General features: G+C 40.8%; 2 protein-coding genes across 6 annotated transcripts in view; one reads left to right on the top strand and one right to left on the bottom strand.

Moving 5' to 3' along the window:
- Window positions 1-21,366, bottom strand: part of LOC307038037 (stromal interaction molecule 1-like) — a 358,279-nt gene that overhangs the window by 257,647 nt on the left and 79,266 nt on the right. The gene's annotated exons all lie outside the window — the stretch shown is intronic.
- frya (furry homolog a) overlaps window positions 1-21,366 on the top strand; it is a 53,282-nt gene that overhangs the window by 19,760 nt on the left and 12,156 nt on the right. For all 5 annotated transcript variants that reach the window (XM_079675641.1, XM_079675638.1, XM_079675639.1 and 2 more), the window contains exons 5-48: window positions 50-140; window positions 270-349; window positions 442-522; window positions 1,413-1,581; window positions 1,867-1,959; window positions 2,054-2,152; window positions 2,840-2,941; window positions 3,323-3,426; window positions 3,937-4,045; window positions 4,196-4,282; window positions 4,577-4,748; window positions 4,893-5,025; window positions 5,220-5,327; window positions 5,861-6,116; window positions 6,255-6,437; window positions 6,526-6,612; window positions 7,213-7,472; window positions 7,607-7,796; window positions 8,045-8,169; window positions 8,428-8,485; window positions 8,677-8,768; window positions 8,954-9,126; window positions 10,066-10,226; window positions 10,782-10,892; window positions 11,361-11,515; window positions 11,993-12,092; window positions 12,188-12,359; window positions 12,759-13,015; window positions 13,104-13,250; window positions 13,348-13,516; window positions 13,683-13,761; window positions 13,849-13,931; window positions 14,433-14,583; window positions 14,776-14,879; window positions 15,526-15,711; window positions 16,419-16,620; window positions 17,297-17,418; window positions 17,536-17,723; window positions 18,259-18,353; window positions 18,444-19,024; window positions 19,331-19,428; window positions 19,509-19,679; window positions 19,774-19,914; window positions 20,470-20,649. In XM_079675641.1, the coding sequence (XP_079531767.1) occupies window positions 50-140; window positions 270-349; window positions 442-522; window positions 1,413-1,581; window positions 1,867-1,959; window positions 2,054-2,152; window positions 2,840-2,941; window positions 3,323-3,426; window positions 3,937-4,045; window positions 4,196-4,282; window positions 4,577-4,748; window positions 4,893-5,025; window positions 5,220-5,327; window positions 5,861-6,116; window positions 6,255-6,437; window positions 6,526-6,612; window positions 7,213-7,472; window positions 7,607-7,796; window positions 8,045-8,169; window positions 8,428-8,485; window positions 8,677-8,768; window positions 8,954-9,126; window positions 10,066-10,226; window positions 10,782-10,892; window positions 11,361-11,515; window positions 11,993-12,092; window positions 12,188-12,359; window positions 12,759-13,015; window positions 13,104-13,250; window positions 13,348-13,516; window positions 13,683-13,761; window positions 13,849-13,931; window positions 14,433-14,583; window positions 14,776-14,879; window positions 15,526-15,711; window positions 16,419-16,620; window positions 17,297-17,418; window positions 17,536-17,723; window positions 18,259-18,353; window positions 18,444-19,024; window positions 19,331-19,428; window positions 19,509-19,679; window positions 19,774-19,914; window positions 20,470-20,649 (6,505 nt within the window). The remainder of the gene's footprint in view (window positions 1-49; window positions 141-269; window positions 350-441; window positions 523-1,412; window positions 1,582-1,866; window positions 1,960-2,053; window positions 2,153-2,839; window positions 2,942-3,322; window positions 3,427-3,936; window positions 4,046-4,195; window positions 4,283-4,576; window positions 4,749-4,892; window positions 5,026-5,219; window positions 5,328-5,860; window positions 6,117-6,254; window positions 6,438-6,525; window positions 6,613-7,212; window positions 7,473-7,606; window positions 7,797-8,044; window positions 8,170-8,427; window positions 8,486-8,676; window positions 8,769-8,953; window positions 9,127-10,065; window positions 10,227-10,781; window positions 10,893-11,360; window positions 11,516-11,992; window positions 12,093-12,187; window positions 12,360-12,758; window positions 13,016-13,103; window positions 13,251-13,347; window positions 13,517-13,682; window positions 13,762-13,848; window positions 13,932-14,432; window positions 14,584-14,775; window positions 14,880-15,525; window positions 15,712-16,418; window positions 16,621-17,296; window positions 17,419-17,535; window positions 17,724-18,258; window positions 18,354-18,443; window positions 19,025-19,330; window positions 19,429-19,508; window positions 19,680-19,773; window positions 19,915-20,469; window positions 20,650-21,366) is intronic.

Here is a 21,366-nt window from a genome sequence, read left to right as displayed (position 1 = left end):
ACGGTATGATTAAACAAAACGTGTATCTCTTGTTTTGTTTCTCTAACAGCGATGAGCAGCAGAAAGATTATCTACTTGAAAGGAGGGATTTGGCAATCGACTTCATCTTCTCTCTTGTACTTATCGAAGTTCTGAAACAGGTGACTTAACTATCTTAATATTTTGTAATACACAACTCACTAAGGAAGAACTGTTATTAGAAAAAACTGTTAATATGTTGTTCTTGAACATTCGTTCTCCTGACATTTTGTTCCCTTATTCTGAACTAGATGCCGCTCTACCCGGCCCTTGACAGTTTGGTCAATGAAGTCGTTAACTTAGCCTTTAAGCACTTTAGATACAAAGAGGGGTAAGCTCCAATTTTCCTTCTTTCTTTCAGTTTTAGCTATTTCTTAAACTGGGTCTTTGGAGTTATATTGTCTTACGTTCTGTTTCCCTAAGGTATCATGGTCCTAACACTGGCAACATGCACACTGTAGCAGACCTCTATGCTGAAATCATAGGAGTATTAGCCCAGTCCAAGTAAGTAACAAAGAAAGAACTATGATTATATCATTTATTTCTTTCTGGTTTCCCCTCCGTCTACATTGGCACATAAATCTTCATCCTCTGCTCTGATGGGCTTTGGTGTCATGCCACATCATAATGCTGTGTTATCATTCCTAATGCCTTTCTGCCAAACATCTCCCGGCTCAAGAGACTGGAACAGACTGTAGAAACAAAACACTTTTAGACAGGTCTCCTTCACACCAAACTAGGACTGGAAATTGATGTCTGTTTATTTGAAGTTTTCAGATCATTGCAGCAAGGAACAAACCCTTTAAATAGAGATATGGTTAGTGAGCTTTATAAAGTGCGCCCTGCTTAATCGCCTGCAGGAGATATTTCACTGAGAAATATTTTCTTTCCTCTGAGGTCAAAAAAGAGGTCAGGAATTATACCATGAACTTTTTTGCATACTTTCACATGTGGTTTCTCAATCAATGTGTGTGTGGAAATGATAAACATTTCCTCCTCACACGATTAAGATCCAAAAACGGATTTATTCGGTTTGAGTACACTACCACCAGGAAGAGGTTAAGACATGCTCATAGTGAGCTCCCATGATGAATTACCTTCTAAATTTAGACCAGCTGAAGAATCCCATCTCTGGTTCAATTTGGGCAAGGGATCAGGTGCTAGACGAGGAGTTCATCTTGGGGCACAGACTCAGAGTCTGCATGCTGGTGGTAAGACGTGGGGTAGTATTTCTGGATGCATGCTCACTGAAAACTGCCTATGTTCTCTCTGCATCACGTCTCTGAAGTGACAAAAGTTTCTTTAGGAAGTGCTGAATTTGGATTTGTCTGACTGAGATATAGAGGCACATCCTTTTATAGAATCTCATTTAGGTTTTTCTTTCTCCCTCTCAGGTTTCCTGCTGTGAAGAAGAAGTTTATGACTGAGCTAAAGGAGCTGCGGCAGAAAGAGCAAAGTCCGTACGTAGTCCAGAGTACCATAAGCCTCATTATGGGAGTCAAGTTCTTCCGAATAAAGATGTATCCTGTCGAGGATTTTGAAGCCTCTTTTCAGTTCATGCAGGTACAAAACACTTCTAGAATCCTTACTCTATAATATTTCAATGATTTGTTGCAATACTCGTCTCATATATAGTCTTATATTGCCATTGTGTACAAAAAATATACAGGATATTCTCAGGATTGTCCAGAATGTTGCCCTTTGACCTTGTCTATGTTTCCTATAAGCTTTGGTATGCAGCTATGAATTAAATTATTTTTGGGCCATTCAGTATCAAATCAGTTTATCTCCTGACTAAACAATAGTGTATACAGTATATTTGACCATTCACCACTGACTCTTCAACAGGAGTGCGCCCAATATTTCCTGGAAGTTAAGGACAAAGACATTAAGCACGCCTTGGCTGGTCTCTTTGTTGAAATTTTGGTTCCTGTTGCAGCAGTAAGTGGTTTTCCTTTATTTCTTACATCAATTCAAATGGTAAAAGAGAACTATTCTTGAGAGGACTGTGTCTTGTTATGTGATCTTGTCCTAGGCCGTGAAGAATGAAGTGAACGTTCCCTGCCTGAGGAACTTTGTGGACAGCTTGTACGACACAACCCTGGACTTGTCCTCCAGGAAGAAGCACTCACTGGTTAGTTTAATGTGCAGAAAACAAATTGACACTGATTGTCGGCCCTGTATGTTTTGCAAAACCTCCATGTTCACTCTGACGCCCACGTGCTGCATGCTTACATTGCCTGGATGCCTGTGGGTTCTGTTTATCCTCAAGCATTTCAAGGTCACTGTTGTGTTATGCTCTCTTAGAACGTCATCGCCCACACTAGAAATAATTTATAAGGGGAAGATGGGCTGCCATTACAAAGCATAAAATAGAGCATGAACACAGTGGAGTATACCTTGTGAGCGTCTGTAACATCCCTTCCCTCCAAAGTATTTTCAATAAAGCATCTCACCACGGCAGTTCACTGTGAAATAGAAAGACAACAACCCTTATGGAACAGTACTTTGCTCTTACAGAAGGTTTGCATTTCCCTGAGGCAGCAATTAGGCAAGAAGACACATTTTAAAGTGATGTGTTGTCAGCAAAAAGCATAACCAAAGGAGAAAACCTCATTATGTCTTTAAAAGTAAACTTACTTACAGTACGTCTTAAATTGCATTTATGCAGACATGGTTGCAAAATATTGCATAGTTGCTCAAAGTATCCACTTAACAGACCATCGCAATAGGTAGAAACTATAATTCCTGAAACTAAATCAATGTGAAGCTATTTTACCAATGCCTTGTATAATAAATAAACGCCAACTGTTGTCTGCAGGCGTTTTACCCGCTGGTGACGTGCTTGCTGTGTGTCAGCCAGAAGCAGTTCTTCCTCAACAGATGGCATATCTTCCTTAACAACTGCCTCTCAAATCTGAAGGTAACGTAACCTTGAAACCAACCGCTTTTGATTCAGACTACAGTGGTCTTTGCTTTTGATATATAGTAGTGCTATTCAGATACATTAAGGTTGTGTCAGTTCAAAGTAAAATGTTCGCCTCTGCTTCAGTTGTCAAACCGAATTGTGCTCATGTACTTAGTTACTTGGTATTTCATTGTATGCACGGCATGAAAATAGTGCTCTGAATGAATCCAGGCCGTAATTATTATAACTATTCTACCCAGCTGTTATAGTATTATAGTATATAAGCCTGATCTGATTACAATAATAATCCCTGTAATTCTGTAATTGTATTACAACCTATACACTTAAAGATTGTTCTGTAATAGAATTCATTTTATTATTACATTTGTATTACAGAGCAGAGACCCCAAAATGGCTCGTGTTGCATTGGAGTCCCTTTATCGACTGTTGTGGGTCTACATGATCAGAATCAAGTGTGAGAGCAACACTGCAACACAGGGGTAAGAAAAGACATGTTTTTCTTTTATAACCGTGTTTTTTATGGATCAGTGTCCTGTGAGACCTGTGAGATGCCCATTAATGACATTTGAAACATTTGTTGTTACTAACAAAATGTTTCCAGGTGTATTGGAAGAACAATAAAGTAAATTCCAGTCACAGTTTTACAGCAAACCCTCCATTGTTGTTCCTGATTTTATTGGAGTTTGCAGGAAAAGGAATGCTCTGTTGTTATGCCTAGGCAGACACCTGGCTGTTAGTGCCAGTGGCCGCAGTTTATCAGCATCTTTACACACCTTATTATGAGCCTGAGCTCAAACAGATCAAGCTAGACTTTTTAAACATGTTAATTGGGCCAAATATAAACTTGTCCTAAAAATAAACCTCCTTTCAAGCAATTAAGTACTGTGCATACAAACAATTGTCTATGTAATTGTAAAACAACCTTTTCAAATGTTGTATATGTTTATGTAAGGTGTGTTCATAACAAGTTATTTTCTCTGTGTACACAGCCGCCTCAACACCATTATAACAAACCTTTTCCCGAAAGGATCCCGCAGTGTGGTGCCCAGAGACATGCCTCTCAATATCTTTGTCAAAATCATTCAGTTTATTGCACAGGTAAATGCAAGGATGGTGCCAAACTTAACTCGAGAAGTTTCACTGTCACACAAAAGACATTTGAAGTTACTCTTAAAAAACAATGTTGTATTTGTATCTTTTAAAAGTCATGCTTCCTCAACCTCACTTTCTTTTCTTGTATTATTTCAGGAAAGACTTGATTTTGCCATGAAAGAGATTATCTATGACCTTCTTTGTGTTGGGAAACCTGCAAAAGCCTTTAGTCTTAATCCAGAGGTAAGCATTCAACATTCACTTGATATGATGTGTTTGGATACTAATGTAAACTAGCCCTGCTTAAAAATGTATTCCTGACTGCTCCTTTATCATATAGTTTCTACCAAAATTAATTAATTGAAATGGTTCAAAAAGTGTTGTTATGGTTAGAATGACATCTTACTCAGCAAATCTCTTTTTGTCACATAAAGTCAAACATGGACTACTAGTTATATTATCGATCTAAAAAGAAATGTCACAGCTTTACCATTAATTGTAACTCAGCTCAAGTTAAAGTAACTTTTTTCTGTGCAGAGAATGAATATTGGACTGAGAGCATTCCTGGTCGTAGCCGACAAACTGCAGCAGAAGGACGGCGAGCCTCCCATGCCTAACACTGGTTGCACTTTACCCTCTGGAAATACACTCCGAGTGAAGAAGACATACCTGAGCAAAACGCTGACAGATGAAGAGGCCAAAGTCATTGGTGAGTGAGACAGACCATGGTGAGGAATGTCTCAAATGAAATGCTAAAATTCAAATAGCAAGGATAGCTTTCTCATCAAATGTGGAATTTAAATGGTGCAGATACTGTATGTTACATTGATATCAACCATTTTTCCTTCTCCAGGGATGTCACAGTATTATTTTAACGTGCGGAAGGCTATTGACAACATCCTGAGACACTTGGACAAGGAGGTGGGACGCTGCATGATGATGACTAATGCTCAGATGTTGAACAAGGAGCCTGAGGATATGATCACGTGAGTACTAACGTCATTCAGTCATCAGAGCTGCCAAAATATTTAAAATTGGCAGAACTCCCGAGTGTGAAATGTTTTTCCAGTCCCATCCTTAAAATAATTAACCCTGTAGGGTTATTTGTCCCAATGCTTGATCACATGAGAGTTGAACACATTACAATCAACTTTTCAAACTTCAAATTTGATGTTTTCAGAGGTGAAAGGAAGCCCAAGATTGACTTGTTCAGGACATGTGTCGCTGCCATTCCACGCATCCTGCCTGATGGGATGTCCAAACCCGAGCTCATAGACCTGCTCTCTCGGTGAGTCGCTCCTCTCTTTGGAAGAAACCCGTTTATAAAGTAGACAAAGCACTGGTGGCACGTAATTACATGGAGATCAGATCAAGTGTTGTTAATGTTTGCGTTTTGGAGAAACAAGCTCAACAGAGAAGGTTCCTGAATTACCTGCTGTCCCAGTTTTTGTTTTCAACTTTGATGTTTTATTGTTGCAGCCAACTGTAATCATGTTTTCTAAAGCCATAGTACTTTTTACTGTGGCACACAATGTTTACTGTATGATTCTAAAACTATCATGACTGTTTTTTATTGTTGGAAGAATGGAAGAATTTGACAAACACCTTTCAGATCAGCACTGTTCTGTCATTTCAGATATTTGGCAACTAGTAACAAACCTACTATGTGCATCAGGCCAACTTAATAGTGCATTGATAAAATGTTGCCTATCGGGTAATCTTAAGGAGTGAAATGAAACATACTTATTGGTATTAAAACATGAATTGAAGTTTAATCGTATAAGAAAGTTTGATTTAGTTTTTTCTTGTCTTTGTCATCAGATTGACAATCCACATGGATGACGAGCTGCGACTTATTGCCCAGAACTCCTTGCAAAGTCTGCTGGTAGATTTTCCTGACTGGCGTGACGACGTTCTGTTTGGATTCACTAACTTCCTGTTACGTGAGGTCCAGGACACTCACCAGGGACTGTTGGATACATCCCTCAAACTCCTGCTGCAACTGCTCACACAGTGGAAACTAACGCTGGCCGCCCCGGGGAAGAGCTGTGACAACGCAAAAATACACACATCTGAGGTACGAGCTTTGTGACAATTATGACATACCTTCGTGCCTATTAGCAGTTGGAAAAATGTATCAAAATAGGATATTTGTAAAGGTTTTCTTCTGTTCTGTGAAATCAGTTGTTGTTATTTTTTGATATTTCTGTCATAGCTATTGCAGACTGGCTCAAGTCTCAAGACACCTGCAGAGCGAGGCCCTCACTCCACTGTGCTGCATGCGATGGAGGGACTGGCGCTCGTACTGCTCTGCTCCTGTCAGCTGAGCACCCGAAAACTCGCCATTGCTATACTGAAAGAGATACGAAGTCTCTTTATGACCATTGGACAGTCTGAGGTAAAATGAGACTAAAGTTGATAAGACTCACAAGACAAAATACATTTTTGTGTTGACAGTCTGTGACGTTATGTTTTGTCAACTGCAGGATGATGATAAACCAATGATAGACATCATGGACCAGCTCAGCCCGGTAATCCTGGAAAGTTTTGTTAACGTTTCAGTCTCAGACACAGTAAGTTGTTGATAGCTTGTAACTAAACCTATGCGTCTAAATCAAGATGTGTCGACAGTTTATTTGCGTTTTTTTTCCTGGGATTCTATTCACACTGTATTTATATCAGGTGACTTACAGATAGAAATGTGAGATACTCATTAATTGCTTCAACTGCAGAAATTCAAGCTATGTTCTTGAAAAGATCAAGTGTCATTAAAATATCTGGGCACCTGTGGAATCTGGCTCATATAAACAGCAAATGTTTGTTACATTGACTGTAAGAGAAAAGCTTGGTTTGGTAAGCTGGCATGTCAAAACTGAATGAACAGCTGGAACTGAGCAGCTGTTGACCTTTGGACTCTCTTATATAATCATAAAGCTGTCAACATGATGCTAAGAATCCAGATTTTTCGAGAAACGGATAATACAGGAAATGCCCTTATATGGGATATCAAATTGTTATTTTTATACTGTGTGATTATCTGATGATTTATTTCCTTTAATCCCTGCCTATTCACATTGAATCAATTATTCCTAGACATAAGGATGTGTAGATTATTAAAATGTTGCTATTATGATATCCTGACCTTTGACCCTGCTGTGCCTCTCTCTTTGCAGGCCGCCCTGCCAGCTGGCCACCCCGTGGACCTTCAGTGGCTTGTGGAGTGGAACGCGCTGCTCGTAAACAGTCATTATGACATTAGGAGCCCCTCACACGTGTGGATCTTTGCCCAGTCTGTGAAAGACCCCTGGGTGCTCTGTGTGTACAGCCTCCTCCGACAGGACAACTTGCCCAAACACTGCCCCACAGCACTCAGCTACGCCTGGCCCTACGCCTTCACTCGAATGCAGATGCTCATGCCCCTAGTGGACCCAAAGTAAGTGTCCTCCAACACTTCTATTTTCTATTATCTGTACATCCCTACTTTGTGTTTCTGTTGTTAGTATATCACCCTGATTTAACCCACACATCAACTCAGCTACAAATAATCATTTTCTTTCTGTGTTCCAGTAATCCAGTGTATGCAAAGAAGACCAACACGTCTGGCAGTGGGGACAATTATGTAACCCTGTGGAGAAACTACCTGATCCTTTGCTTTGGGGTTGCCAAGCCCAGTATCATGAGCCCGGGCCATCTGAGAGCATCGACACCTGAGATCTCAGCCGCCACGCCTGACAGTGGTGTCAGCTACGATAACAAGGTAGCTGCCTACCTCTCCTCTGGCCTCATCCGCTCCCTCAGTGCTTTGTCTCTCCAGGATCAGGTGCTCATACGGAGCTTGTTGACATATAAGCGCGAGGCATCAAATTACACAGTAGCTGTCTTTCATGAATGGCACAGCTGATATGTTTCTAACTGCACAGACACTTAGCTCAATGGCTCTCAGTGTAATGTGTGCAGTTTAGACATTTCTTTGTGTGACTGAACCATAAATGTTTAATGTTTCAGGTTATCGGGAGCCCATCTGTGGCCTGGCTTCTGAAGCAGCTGGTTCCACTGATGAGGACAGAGAGCATTGAGTTGACAGAGTCATTAGTTTTGGGCTTCGGTCGTACCAATTCCCTTGTATTCAGGTATTTCACATACAGATCTAAAGTATATTTGCATTACAAACCAAATTTCACATTTATTTTTGATTTGTTGCTTTCAAAATCTACTGCGGCAATCCCTGATCATATTTAAGCTGCGATAGTGTCTTTTTGTTGACCTGTATTTGTGTGAATTTATTGCCAGTCTTTTCACATTTGGGGTTTGATAATAAAAATGTATTATTATAAAGCACATACATTTGACTTCAAGATGATTGTTTATGTTTTTCTGCCTGCACACAGGGAACTTGTGGAAGAGTTACATCCCCTAATGAAAGAAGCGTTAGAAAGAAGACCTGAGGTTGGTTCATTGTATTTATAGCACAGTATGACCAAAATGTATACTGTTGTTTTTAATTGGTCAAATAACTACAGTAGATAGTGGGCTGTGATTTGATCAAGTAGCTCACTCATCTCAACCACTAATTTGAATTGTGATATAATTACCAACACTTTAGTAATGAAGGATTTTTCTAAATGATACTTTTCCAGAACAAGAAGCGACGTGAACGACGAGACGTGCTGAGGCTGCAGCTGCTGCGGATCTTTGAGCTGCTGGCAGATGCAGGTGTCATCAGTGACAGGTTAGTGAGGCAGTAGTTGACACATTACAGCCCCAAACTGCACTGTATGACACTCACTGTACACAAAGGCGGAGCGGAAGAAGAATAACAAAACTGGATCATCAACATTTGTGCTTCATATCTCCTATTAATGACCTGCTGTATTCTAATAGTTTTATGTTGGGCGTCTCCCTGTTTGTCTTCAGTACAAACGGAGCTCTGGAACGTGACACCCTTGCCCTGGGCGCTCTGTTCCTGGAGTATGTGGATCTAACCCGGATGCTCCTGGAAGCTGAGAATGACAAAGATGCAGAGATCCTTAAAGACATTCGAGCTCACTTCAGCGCCATGGTGGCCAACCTCATCCAATGTGTTCCAGGTATGCAGAACACATTGACCCTAAGGGCTTTTCTCATCAGGCCAGACAATGCTCTGCAGGTCAGATTGATAAATGACTACATTAATTTCTTTATATGGATGCCTGATAAAATCCATATCTCCTTCATATTAGTTTCTGAATTGTAATTTGATCAAAGGCTTCCATTCGGCTGGGGTTACAGGGTGTCCACGGGGTCTTAAAAAGTATTAAAAGTTGATAAATCAATTTAGCGAAAATTAAGGCTATTAAAAAGTATTAAACTGCATTTTCCAAGGTATTACATTGTGTAGCTTATTTTCAATAAGTATATAAATGGTCCAAAGAGGTTGTATTCTGAATGTAATCATTGCGTAGGTGTGATTCTGTGTAGTTTATTTATGGCATCCCGTTGGATTTGACGTCATCTGAACAGGACATCGCACGCTATCAAGCTGTGAGTGCAGGAAGGTCCGTTTACGCCGGTTGTTAAATAACATCGTTATGGGGAAATGCAAGTTTGCGTCCAAATGGTTGGAAGATAAGGAGGAAGGACAATCAATACTGTATATAGTAAATGTGAGGTGAAGTGTGTCGGCAATGTAACCGGTTAGAACTCGAAGTGGCGATGAGGTCTTAAATGTATGGAAAGGGTCTTAAAAAAGGTCTTAAAAGGTATTACATTTGACTTCAGGATTCCTGCATATACCCTGGGCTAGCATAGCACATGGAGCACAAGACTCCTGATATTGATCTATATTTAGAAGTAGCCCAAGGGGAGTAGAAACAAAAATAGTTCAGCTTAAGGACCGAGCAGGCAAAGACAGTTGATGACTCATCGGTTGCCAAGCATTGACAAGTCCCAACTGGATGAATTCACTTTAAGTAGTTAAGAGTTTAAAATACTTTTAGCTGACTCTCAATAAGTAGACGTATGACAGGCCTTCTTGTCTCCCTCCCCAGTGCACCACAGACGCTTCCTGTTTCCGCAGCAGAGTCTGAGGCATCACCTCTTCATCCTCTTCAGTCAGTGGGCCGGACCTTTCAGCATCATGTTCACCCCTCTGGACCGCTACAGTGACAGGAATCACCAGATCACAAGATATCAATATTGTGCCCTAAAGGTAAACCCTCAATATGGATTCAGTTGTCTTTCACAAACTCTTACTCATCTATTACCCACTAAGGCTTAATAGGAAGAAGAAGAAACATGTATCTTTGTAATGGACTGATCTGTTTTTATCACAAAATATTTAAGAAAAGGTGCAGAATAGATCCCCAAATTACTTCTGACTATTATAGAATAAATCCATTTTGGATAATGATCTAATATATGTTGTGAAGCAAGCCCCCGCATTACAGTGATTCTGCATCATCATCAGATTATGTCTTTAAGTTATTTCTACTGTTTGGTATGGATTGTTTTCCAACCGCAAGACAAACTGAAATACAGTAAACTCTCTAAACTAAAGTGTGCGCAAATGTTTTGGCTTCATCATTTTGATTATTACATCACGACCCACTTTTATCTCTAGGTGTAAAAAAACAATAGATTTTGCTGGTCAATAAACATGAGCACTGTCATTTAATTCCACATGATAACTCCACACATTTCCTATTGCCTTTCTGAGCTATGTGCAGTGTTTCCTATTACAACTGTTCACTGTTTGTTCTTCCAGGCTATGTCTGCTGTGCTGTGCTGCGGGCCTGTTTTTGATAACGTGGGCCTCTCTCCAGATGGATACCTCTATAAGTGGCTGGATAATATACTCGCCTGCCAGGATCAGCGGGTATGTGGCCAATACTTTACCACTAAGATGCATTCAAACAAAGCGCTGACATAGAAAGCTCATTTGATAGCTTGCTGAGGCCTGCTTTATGAAAACTCCTGTATATAAACAATAACAATTGCCAAATGTTCCCCATTATTATGGAGAAGTGTTGGCAAGTTTGGTATCAAAGTCAATTAGTCTTAAGTTATTTCAGTCTACTGTGATCCTCCAGCAATCCAGTGTTTATTTCACACATTCTTCCTTTTGAAAATGTACTTTGAGCTCTTGTTATCAATAGCAGGCTTGAAAAATAGCAGTCATTTGGCAGACTAAGAAGAACATTTTATTTATCGTCTTGTTCGTATGATGAAAGCAAAGCTTATTCATTTCACAAGGATTCACCCAGATCTTTGAAAAAATACACATACATAACCAAGTGAAATTGAGAAATTCATGACACGATGTTGATATCTATTTTGTTCTCAGGTCCACCAGCTTGGCTGTGAAGTTGTCATCTTGCTCCTGGAGCTCAATGCCGACCAGGTCAACCTATTTAACTGGGCTGTTGATCGCTGCTACACCGGCTCCTACCAGCTGGCCTCAGGCTGCTTCAAAGCCATCGCTACAGTGTGTGGCAGCAGGTACGAAATGCCACAATCATGCTTTCATCAGGGGGTGAATGTCAGCTGCCTGTGCACAAACACAGTTTTCATCAATGGTAGCAATGTACATCAGGCCTGATCCGTAAGCCATATAAGGGAGGATGTGAACTGTTTAGCTGCCATACCTATCTCCATCCCCTAGTTGCTGCGAAAGTGCAGGCGAGAGGGGTTGTTCACGTTAGCTTCAGCTAAGGAGGGGATTAAACCACACCTTCCAAAAACGCCTATGAAAAGGGAAGTTAGCTAATTTCAACGTAACGTCCTTGCTGTTAAAACTGCCTTCTGGCTGTGATGAAACCAAATGGCAAATAAGCTTAAGCCTCAAAACATCACCTCAGCTTATCCTCTTAAAGAGCTCACTATTCATCTGACGTTGACCTTCCCCTTGCTTTACATGTGAAACACACATTACATTGAACATTGAGTACTTTTTTCTGTCTCTTTCCCAACTTGCAGAAACTACCCAAGTGATATAGTGACACTGCTGAATCTGGTCCTTTTCAAGGCATCAGACACCAACAGAGAAATCTATGAGATTTCAATGCAGCTAATGCAGGTGAGATGCACAAACAAAGACAGAAACCTTTCCTGCTTTTGTGTCTTTTTGGGTCATATGGATGAATGACTCACCTGTCCTCTTTCTTCCAACAGATTCTTGAAGCTAAATTGTTTGTATATTCTAAGAAGATTACGGAGCAGAAGCCAAACAGCTTCCTCTACGGCACCCACGGCCCTCTGCCACCTCTGTACAGTGTTTCCCTGCCGCAGCTCTCCAGCCAGCTGGCCAGGATGTACCCAGAACTCACACTTCCTCTATTCTCAGGTAGTTGTTTGTGTGATACTGTATATGTACTGTGTGTGTGTGGCCCCAGTGGGGTTAGCTATGGTATTTCTGCCTGCTGTAATTCTCACACAGGCTTGTCATTTTCTTATGGCTTCCCACTAAATGCTGGTTGCTCGTCTTCCAGAGAACTCTTCTTCCTCCAAGACCCACACACAATCTTTATCTATGGACACTCCCACTGACCACAGAAACACTGAGAGCTTAGATCGATTAAGGGACTCCTATGTTTAGGTTGAATTCAAACGCGGATTAGAATTATACTGACAATTATGGTTAAACTAAGTATACAGTATGTGTTTGATTTCAATGTAGAATAAAACGCTGGCAGTCGCTGCCAATGTTATTCTGATGGTATTGCATTTCCCCTGCTTGTTACAGAGGTTAGCCAGAGGTTCCCCACCACTCATCCCAATGGGAGGCAGATCATGCTGACATACCTCCTGCCCTGGCTCGGTAACATCGAGTTGGTGGATAGTGGCTTGCTGCTCCCGTCCTTCACACCCTGCACCTCAGATTATGAGGCTTCTATCCGGACATCAAGCACAGGTTCCTCCCACCAGTTGAAGGGCAATGGCTGGGGCTCCTTACAGGCCTCATCTATGGTTCTCAATAACCTAATGTTCATGACCGCCAAGGTAAAGTCATGTTTTGGAAATGAAAGGAAAAGGGGTCATAGGTAGTCAGTAAATGCTGATGCTATGTTGTTTTTTGTACCCCTCTTAGTATGGAGATGACCTACCTGGACAAGAGATGGAAAACGCCTGGAATGCTTTAATCAGCAATGAGAAGTGGAGCAACAATCTGAGGACCGCACTGCAGTTTCTTATCAGCTTATGTGGTGTCAGCAGTGACACCACCCTCCTGCCATATGTAAGATATATCATTTGGGCACAACTAGAAAATATCGTAGCTTCTTCTTTTTTAGTCCTTTCTGTTTTCTTACGGATATTCTGTAATATTTGTTCAGATCAAGAAGGTGGTGATCTATCTGTGCCGGAACAACACCATGCAAACCATGGAGGAGTTGATCTTTGAGTTACAACAAACGGATCCAGTCAACCCTGTGGTGCAGCACTGTGATAGCCCTCCTTTCTATCGATTCACCGCCACAAGCAAGGCCTCAACAGCAGCCTCAGGTACATCTGAAAAAAACCCTGAACAGATCGAATGAACCACATCAAATGGTGTTGCTCTGTACAGATCCCAGTTGTGGATATGAAGCGGAGCTGGTGTTAAATATCATGTTCAACTGACTTTCCTTGAACGTACTGTGAAATATACGATTTTGCCACTTTTTTCTAGGCACTGCATCAAGTAGCAATACTGTTGTTCCTGGCCATGAAAGCTTCCTTGACACAGACGATACCAAGAATGAGGAGAGGTACTCAACATGTTCTAGAAGTTTATCATTGCATTAATTATAGTCCCAGCAAGACCCATCATGATTAATTTTATTTTCTGACCTCAGGCTCAGCCACATAAAGAAAGCCCACAACCGCCTGGAATCACGCTACAGCAACAGTTCAGGAGGATCTTACGATGAAGATAAGAGTGAGTGTATTTCTGTACCAGACAACCTTTGAAGCAAATGTGGTGGTCACGGTCTGGTGAATGTGAAGTACACAGGATGGTCTTGAGGGTAAAATGGTGGCCGGCATGGGCTGATTGATAATGCATGAGCAGTGCAAAGTGCCCTGAGGTTCTTAAAAGGCTTCTGTGAGAACTGGCACTGAAATAAAAGCAGTCAAGCCCAGGGCCTCGGCACTGCTGCAAGTGACCCAAAAACAGCTTTGTTATACTCTCTTGATCTGCATTAGTCCTGCAGACTTATGTGAGGAGGACTAATTCCACAATAAACCAACACCCCCTTTTCACAACTAGCTTTAAGTTCTCTCCTCTGATGTTGTTGTTGTTGTTGTTGTAGATCATTTAATTGCATCTTCACTGTTTCCCATGTCCAGCTTTGGCCCATCCATAGACACTAAATGTTTGAAATATTCTATATGTGTGCGAGACAAATGTCAGCAATATCATTTTCTGTCACCTTTTTAGGTGAACCTCTTTCACCATATTCTGATTGGCTGATGGTTGTCATTGAGACCAATCAGCCCAATCCTCTGCCCATGCCTCTGAATGGAGGATGTTGGGCTCCACTGGTGGACTTTCTGCCAGAGACCATCACTCCCAGAGGACCACTGCACAGGTAAGACTGCTGCATACATGATTGCAAAGTGTGCTCATTTTAAAAAGCCAAGACAGAACTGCTGCTAGTCACTGCTAAAGAGTAGCCACGGGTAATGAGATCTTCACTCTTCACCACAATTTCTTTGTTGTATTTTTGTGTTTAGTTTGATTGAGGGTTTTTTACAGTTGACATGTGCTTTGTTTGTTTTAGGTGTAATATAGCAGTCATCTTCATGACAGAGATGGTGGTGGACCACAGTGTGAGGGAGGACTGGGCCATGCACCTGCCTTTGCTGCTACATGCCTTGTTTTTGGGTGAATTCAAATTATAATATTATAATTACAGTCATTTCTGTTAAAATCCTATCCAAGTTATGACACGATACTCAAAATTCTAAATATTTCATGTAATATAGTACAAATGTCACAATTTCAAATGTTTTTATTCTGAATAATTATTTTTAATGAGAGCAACACATGGTATTGCCATGCCTCTTTATATAAAGAATAAATATGCCAAATTACATTGACAAAACAATTATCAATTAAATGTGTTGAAATAAATTAATACACATTTTAATTGTTCTAATAAATTAAACAATTCAAAAAAACATATTAATTGTTATAATGATGCGACAACAACAGTACTATAACTTTTGTAATAGCCTACAGTACAATTCTTCCAGATTACTGCATTTAAGGACTATGGTGGATTCCAGACTTGGATAAAATAATTTGTTAGGTATTTTAAGTACAATAAGATACTTCCTTTTTGAATTGTAAGTATAAAGTGTGTGGGAATTTAGTATTAAACAGACAGATACAATAATAGATTTTGAGATCAAGGTTGTGAAGTGAGGAGAAGCATACTATAAAATAAACTGTTGTCATGGCTATAACAAACTAGTGTTTGAGTCCACAGTGCGCTGAAACAGGCTGACTGTTCTGTTTCTCTCCTCAGGTATGGATCACTATCGTCCAGAGGTGTTCGAGCACAGCAAGCGTCTCCTCCTGCACCTGCTCATCACGTTGTCCTGTAACAGCAACTTCCAGGCCATCGCCTCAGTCCTACTGCAGACACGTGAGATCAACGGCACCAAGACCCTCACCTGCAAACCCAGCCTTCAGCCGGAGTACTCACATTCAGGTAAATAATAATGTCTTTTAATCCTACTCACTTGTTTGATTTGATGTGTACAAATACATTCATCTTTACTGAAATGTTCAAGTAGACCTGTTCACTGAGCAGCTTGGCTTTACCCATTGTTCTGATAAACTTCCACAACAAGAGAGAATGGCTCACATTCCTTTCAGAGGATGAATACGTTTCTTATCAGGGGAGAAAATATTTTGACCCTGTAACAAAAGCAATATCGAGCACAGAGGATATCAAAGGTCTTGATTAAAGCATTCCATGATTCTATTTTTGTCCTCTTACCCATCTGTTGGGGCTCAGATATGCTGGTCCCCCCCCCCCCCTCTTTCCCCTGCTGATTATTTGTTTTACAAACGTCTAGACATGCTCTGTCCATTTGACCATTTCAATACAACTTGTATGCCAAGAATTGTGTTGTTTTTTTCCCAAACATACCACACAATGATAACACTACCATGTAAATCAAAAGAAAACAACCCCCATCTTTGTAACATGTTCCCTCCAATCTTCACTTTAAAACTAAGTAGTTAAACTTGACACCTCCGTCAGTAGAAAGGCAGTTTGGATAAAAATTCCAAACATTTTAATACACACGGTGCTCCCTACAGGTTCTCTTGTTACGGGAAATGAAATGTAACATCCACATGAACCACTGGAACCTGTTTCTGATCACACACCTGCTCTCCTGTTGTCTTCAGGAGGATGTGTTGACTTTTTGCGGGAGTGTCAAGCGTCTCCGGTGCCAGATTCTGGTCTGAGTTCTTCTTCCACATCGTCCAGTCTGAGTCTTGGCGGCAGCAGCAACAACCTGCCGGAGATCTCACATGAGGTGGAAGAGCTGGTGGCTCCCAATAAAATGGATGAGAAGACTAACAAGCTCATTGAGTTTTTAACCACAAGGTATTGATTTGATATAGTATGCTCCTGTTAGTTAATCATTTCCAGCTTCCATCAATTGCAGAAGTACAACTCTAACAATAGAGTTATAGTTACAGGTTGAAAAAAAAGGCTGGAAGTATTTTACAGAATAAATGCAACACGTACAACGAAGATATCCTCCACTGATGTGCTTTTCTATATTTCTGGGTGTAGATCTCTATGGTGTAGATTGCCCCCTAGTGGTGTGATATGCATTTTGCAACATATACTAAATGAGTAGAATACATTTTATATTTTAATGAAGTTATTTAACCGGGCATTTCAAATATAGAATATTAGTTAATTAGAATAGCTTTTGCTAGTTCAAGTACAGACAATATTCCGCCCCAAAAATGACCAATTGTTGATCAATTAATCAACTTTAATTAGTAAGGAGACCTGTTTTTCTTTCATGCCTACAGTACATGCTTCACAAATAATGCAAGAAAACAAAAGATAGTATGCTAAGTACTGCTTTCCTCCAAACACATGCATTTTTGCCAGAGCATAATTATGGAAAATCCTTTCCGCAAAAACAGTACTTGGAATGCAGGTTATTTTGAATATTCAGCTTGTTGTCCCATGTCCTCCAATAGCAGATGTACACAAAGACAATATACTCTGTGTAGTAAGTAACCTTTAAACTGTTGTTTTATAGAGCATATGGATCACTGTGGTGCCATGAAGACATTTCAGCAAAGAACCAAATTTCCAAAAGCACGGGTCAGCTGACAAACTTTTTGCGACATGTAGTATCTGTGTTCAAAGAGTCCAAGTCAGGTAACTTTTCAATATAATCTTTACAGTATTATTTATGAATTCAAATACAGAACTCTGTCTTTACAGCTAAATCACAATTCATTTTCATAAGCACATTGTTGTGTGTGTTCTTGTTAGATTTCCACCTGGAGCAGCAGCTCAGTGACGTGGCTCTGCAGACGGCCTTGTGTAGCTCATCCCGTCACTACGCCGGACGCTCCTTCCAGGTGTTTCGGGCCCTCCGGCAGCCCATCTCTGCCCACGCTGTCTCCAACCTGCTCTCACGGCTGGTGGAAGTAGTAGGCGAACATGCAGAAGAAGTGCAGGTTAGTGCTGTGTGTTTACATGTTGCATGTGAATGTAGATAACAGAGCATAAGACATTGATTGGTTCAAGCGTGTATGGGTTATCAATGTAGGAATGTCTTTTTGCATCTTCATTTCACTGTCAGATGACCATAACCAAAATGGTTTATACTAGGACTTGTTGGTAAAGAAGAAACTAAGGAAGTATTCAAAATAAAAATAAACTGCCTTAGTAACTTATACTGTATCATACTTAGTTTTTCCGCAGATGTAGCAAATAAATGCAGTGCTATTTAGCACTCAAAGTTTGATGTCTCAGATATTTGAACCTCTTTTGAGCACATAAACGCAGCATTAAAACTAATAATCGTCTAATGGTTGAAATCCAAGATTATCATACATTCTAATCAGCCGATCCTTGGTCTATCTTTCCATATAATATTAACCAAATCAATCCGTTTTTTATTTAGTTTTGTCAGAAATGAATTGTTTTGTTATAAATTAATGATACAAGAAATCCTCCACAGGACGTAATTTCTCTTTTCGTCTGTTTCAGGGCTATGTGATGGAGGTATTACTTACACTGGAATCTGTAGTGGATAACTTGGCTGAATGTCTCAAGAACAACGATCTCATGGCTATCTTGACAAGGTTTGTGGCTACTTCACATTTATGTTGAAATAAGGTTTATGTTAAAAGAAGTAGTCTCAGTAATGTACTGTTTTGTCTTTTTAATTCCAGAGCCTCGTCTCCAGATTTCCTCACCAGTCTCAAGCTGCTGTCAAACAGGAAGAGCACCGGGCAGCTCAATCTAAGGAGAGAAGAGAGAAGCCGACATCAGAGGAGCTCTTCTGTCCCTAAGAAGTTTGGAGAAGCGGACAGGTGTTCTGATCCACCTCGCAGCGCTACGCTGGACCGCATCCAAGCCTGTGAACAGCAGGTTTTGTTGGCCAAGATGCGCAGCCCGTCCTCATCCAAAGACAACATCAACGATCCAACCAACATCAACCACCCCAGCAACTTGCTGGCCACCATCTTCTGGGTGGCAGTGTCGCTGATGGAGTCAGACTTTGAGTTCGAGTATCAGATGTCTTTGAGACTGTTGAATAAGCTGCTGGGCCACATGTCGCTGGACAAACAGGAGAACAGGGAGAAGCTGGAGAAAGTGCAGAGCCAGCTTCAGTGGAGCAGCTTCACTGGGCTCCAGCAGCTGCTGCTGAAGGGCTTCACCTCAGTCTCCACCACTGAGCTCACGCTTCAGCTATTCTGCCAACTCACTCCTGTGTCACGAGTGCCTGTCGTGGACACGTCACAGGCCATAGGTACACTATAGGAGTAGATTGATACAGGGTTTTAAAGACAGATAATATGACTGTTGATTCTCAGAGAAGTAAGAAAAAGCAGCTTTATAATGGCTGCTGTATATCCTTCCCACCCCACAATCTCAAAATAAAATAAAATAAATGAAACAACGAACAAATTATAACAGTAGTAGTTATACAGTACATTTGATTAAGAAAATTCAATATTTTAGAAAAAGCAAATAAATAAAAGTAAATACAATTAGGTTTGGTTTAGGAAGTATCTTAAAGTATATCTTGAATAAATGTGTTTGTTTAATTCTTTAGGTTTTCCTTTGAATGTGCTCTGCCTGCTACCACACCTCGTGCAGAACTTCGATGGTCCCACGCAGTTCTGTCAGGATGTTGCTCAGAAGATCGCCCAGGTTTGGCTCTATTCATGTTTCCCTCCTCCTTTTCGCTGAAAGCTAAATATGTTTTAAGCTGATGCACTTTGTGTGTGCAGGTATGCCTTGAGGAGAAAAACGCTAAGCTCTCCAACCTGGCTCATGTCATGACTCTGTATAAAACACACTCCTACACACGAGACTGCTTCTCTTGGGTGAATGTGGTGTGTCGATATCTTCATGAAGCTTTCTCTGACATCACTCTCAACCTGGTCACCTACATGGCAGAGGTTTGTGCAGCCTTACTCTTGTACAGTTATTATTAATATCACAACTTCTTAAAAGCACTTTATAAATCAATGGCATTTCATTTGGTTGTAACAGCTGTTGGAGAAGGGTCTCCCCAGTATGCAGCAGACGCTTTTACAAATCATCTACAGCCTCCTAAGTCACATGGATCTGAGTGGAATACAAGCCAAACCCTTCAACATGGAGGTGCTCAAGACAATTGAGAAATTTGTCCAGGTAAGTCAAAATAAAACATCAATACCTAAATAAATGTCCTGCTCCAGATGATTACTTGTAATATGTGGTGACTGTAAAACTTATATTGCTTTTTGGTTAATAGCTGTTTATATTTTTAGGATAATGATGTAGTAACATTCCCTTTCTGAGTAATATGTGCTCAGAAAGTGAAAACATTCATGTATCAACTACATCAGATGTGATCATTGGAAAGCTTTAGGCGTTGGGCTCTGAGTAAGAGTCTCGAGTTTCCTGTTCCTTTTGTAAGTGTTCATGGGAAAAAGAGAAAAAAAGCGGTCTTGTGTCAGCGCAGTACATTTTTAGACACACCCAAACTATAAACAGTCTGCCCTTTTGCTGCAGGCTAGGCCTCTGCCTATTCTCATACTGAACATATTTTCCTTCACTTACCTTCTGCACACTGCCAGGACACTTGCTCCAAAAATAGAAGCACATTAAAACAGACAGAAAGATATTTGTGGTTGTTTCTGTCTAAACATAAGGTTGTGTGGGTTTTTGTCTGATTTGGTGTGTTTATGTCTGTGTTGTCTATAGACTGTCCATTGGGGAGAAGCGCTAAATATCTTGAAGCTGGTGGTTTCACGGTCAGCCAGTTTGGTGCAGCCTTCATTCCCGCAGAGTGACCTCTCCTACGAGGACATGAGCCGCGTGTGGGACCGCTCCTCAAAGGCCTTGCCTGGGAAAACACTGGATTTCCACTTTGACATCTCTGAGGTAAGGGACCCTTTCCCCGACTTTCTTTTTAATGTGTTTGTGGTTTGAAAGTAGCCTGAGGGGAGCTTAATGCATGTATTTCTCCCTGTATTTGTTCCTGTATTTTCAGGGTGTGGTGCCTGTTGCCATTCTGTGGAGTCTCGTTAAGCTTTTTGGAAAGAAAACACTTCTTCCCCTTCCTTAATGCTGATATTTCTTATTGAACAAACCCATTGAGATTAGCTTGAAAGCTTGAAAGGTAAACACAATCTGCCAAGCAGTGCGGAGCTGGAAATTGATGTCAAAGCTACAGACAGCGTGGCGTATGTGTGGGAACTGAACAGGGAGCTATTTGTGTCGTTCATGAATGGCAGGAAATGATGTCAGCCCTTTGCTGCCGTCCTTTGTATGTGATTCAGTGAGTTTTAGCGAATAGCCAACAGCGTGTGCTTTTGAACTGGAGACACACTGGACAAACCACTTGTATTTCTGAGAATTCCAGATATTTTTTGACTGAGGGATAAGGCAGAGGAAAAGTCAGTACGTTTTTCTCTCAAATACTCCATGAATGCAAGCCGAGTGGAATAAAACCTGTGAACATCGATAAAAGATACATTCGGGTTATGTTGAAACATTGATCACTGGGCGGTCATCTTGAAACGGTCTAAGTCAAGAAGAGATAGAAGTTGCTATGGAGCCTGAGGCATGGATTGACTAAGCAGAGGCGGACTTTCTCTT

The sequence above is a fragment of the Notothenia rossii genome (assembly GCF_949606895.1).
Source record: "Notothenia rossii genome assembly, chromosome: 4".
In the NCBI taxonomy this organism is placed as follows: Eukaryota; Metazoa; Chordata; class Actinopteri; order Perciformes; family Nototheniidae; genus Notothenia; species Notothenia rossii.
Note: the sequence above shows the minus strand (reverse complement) of the source record. Positions and strands in the feature narration are given on the sequence as shown.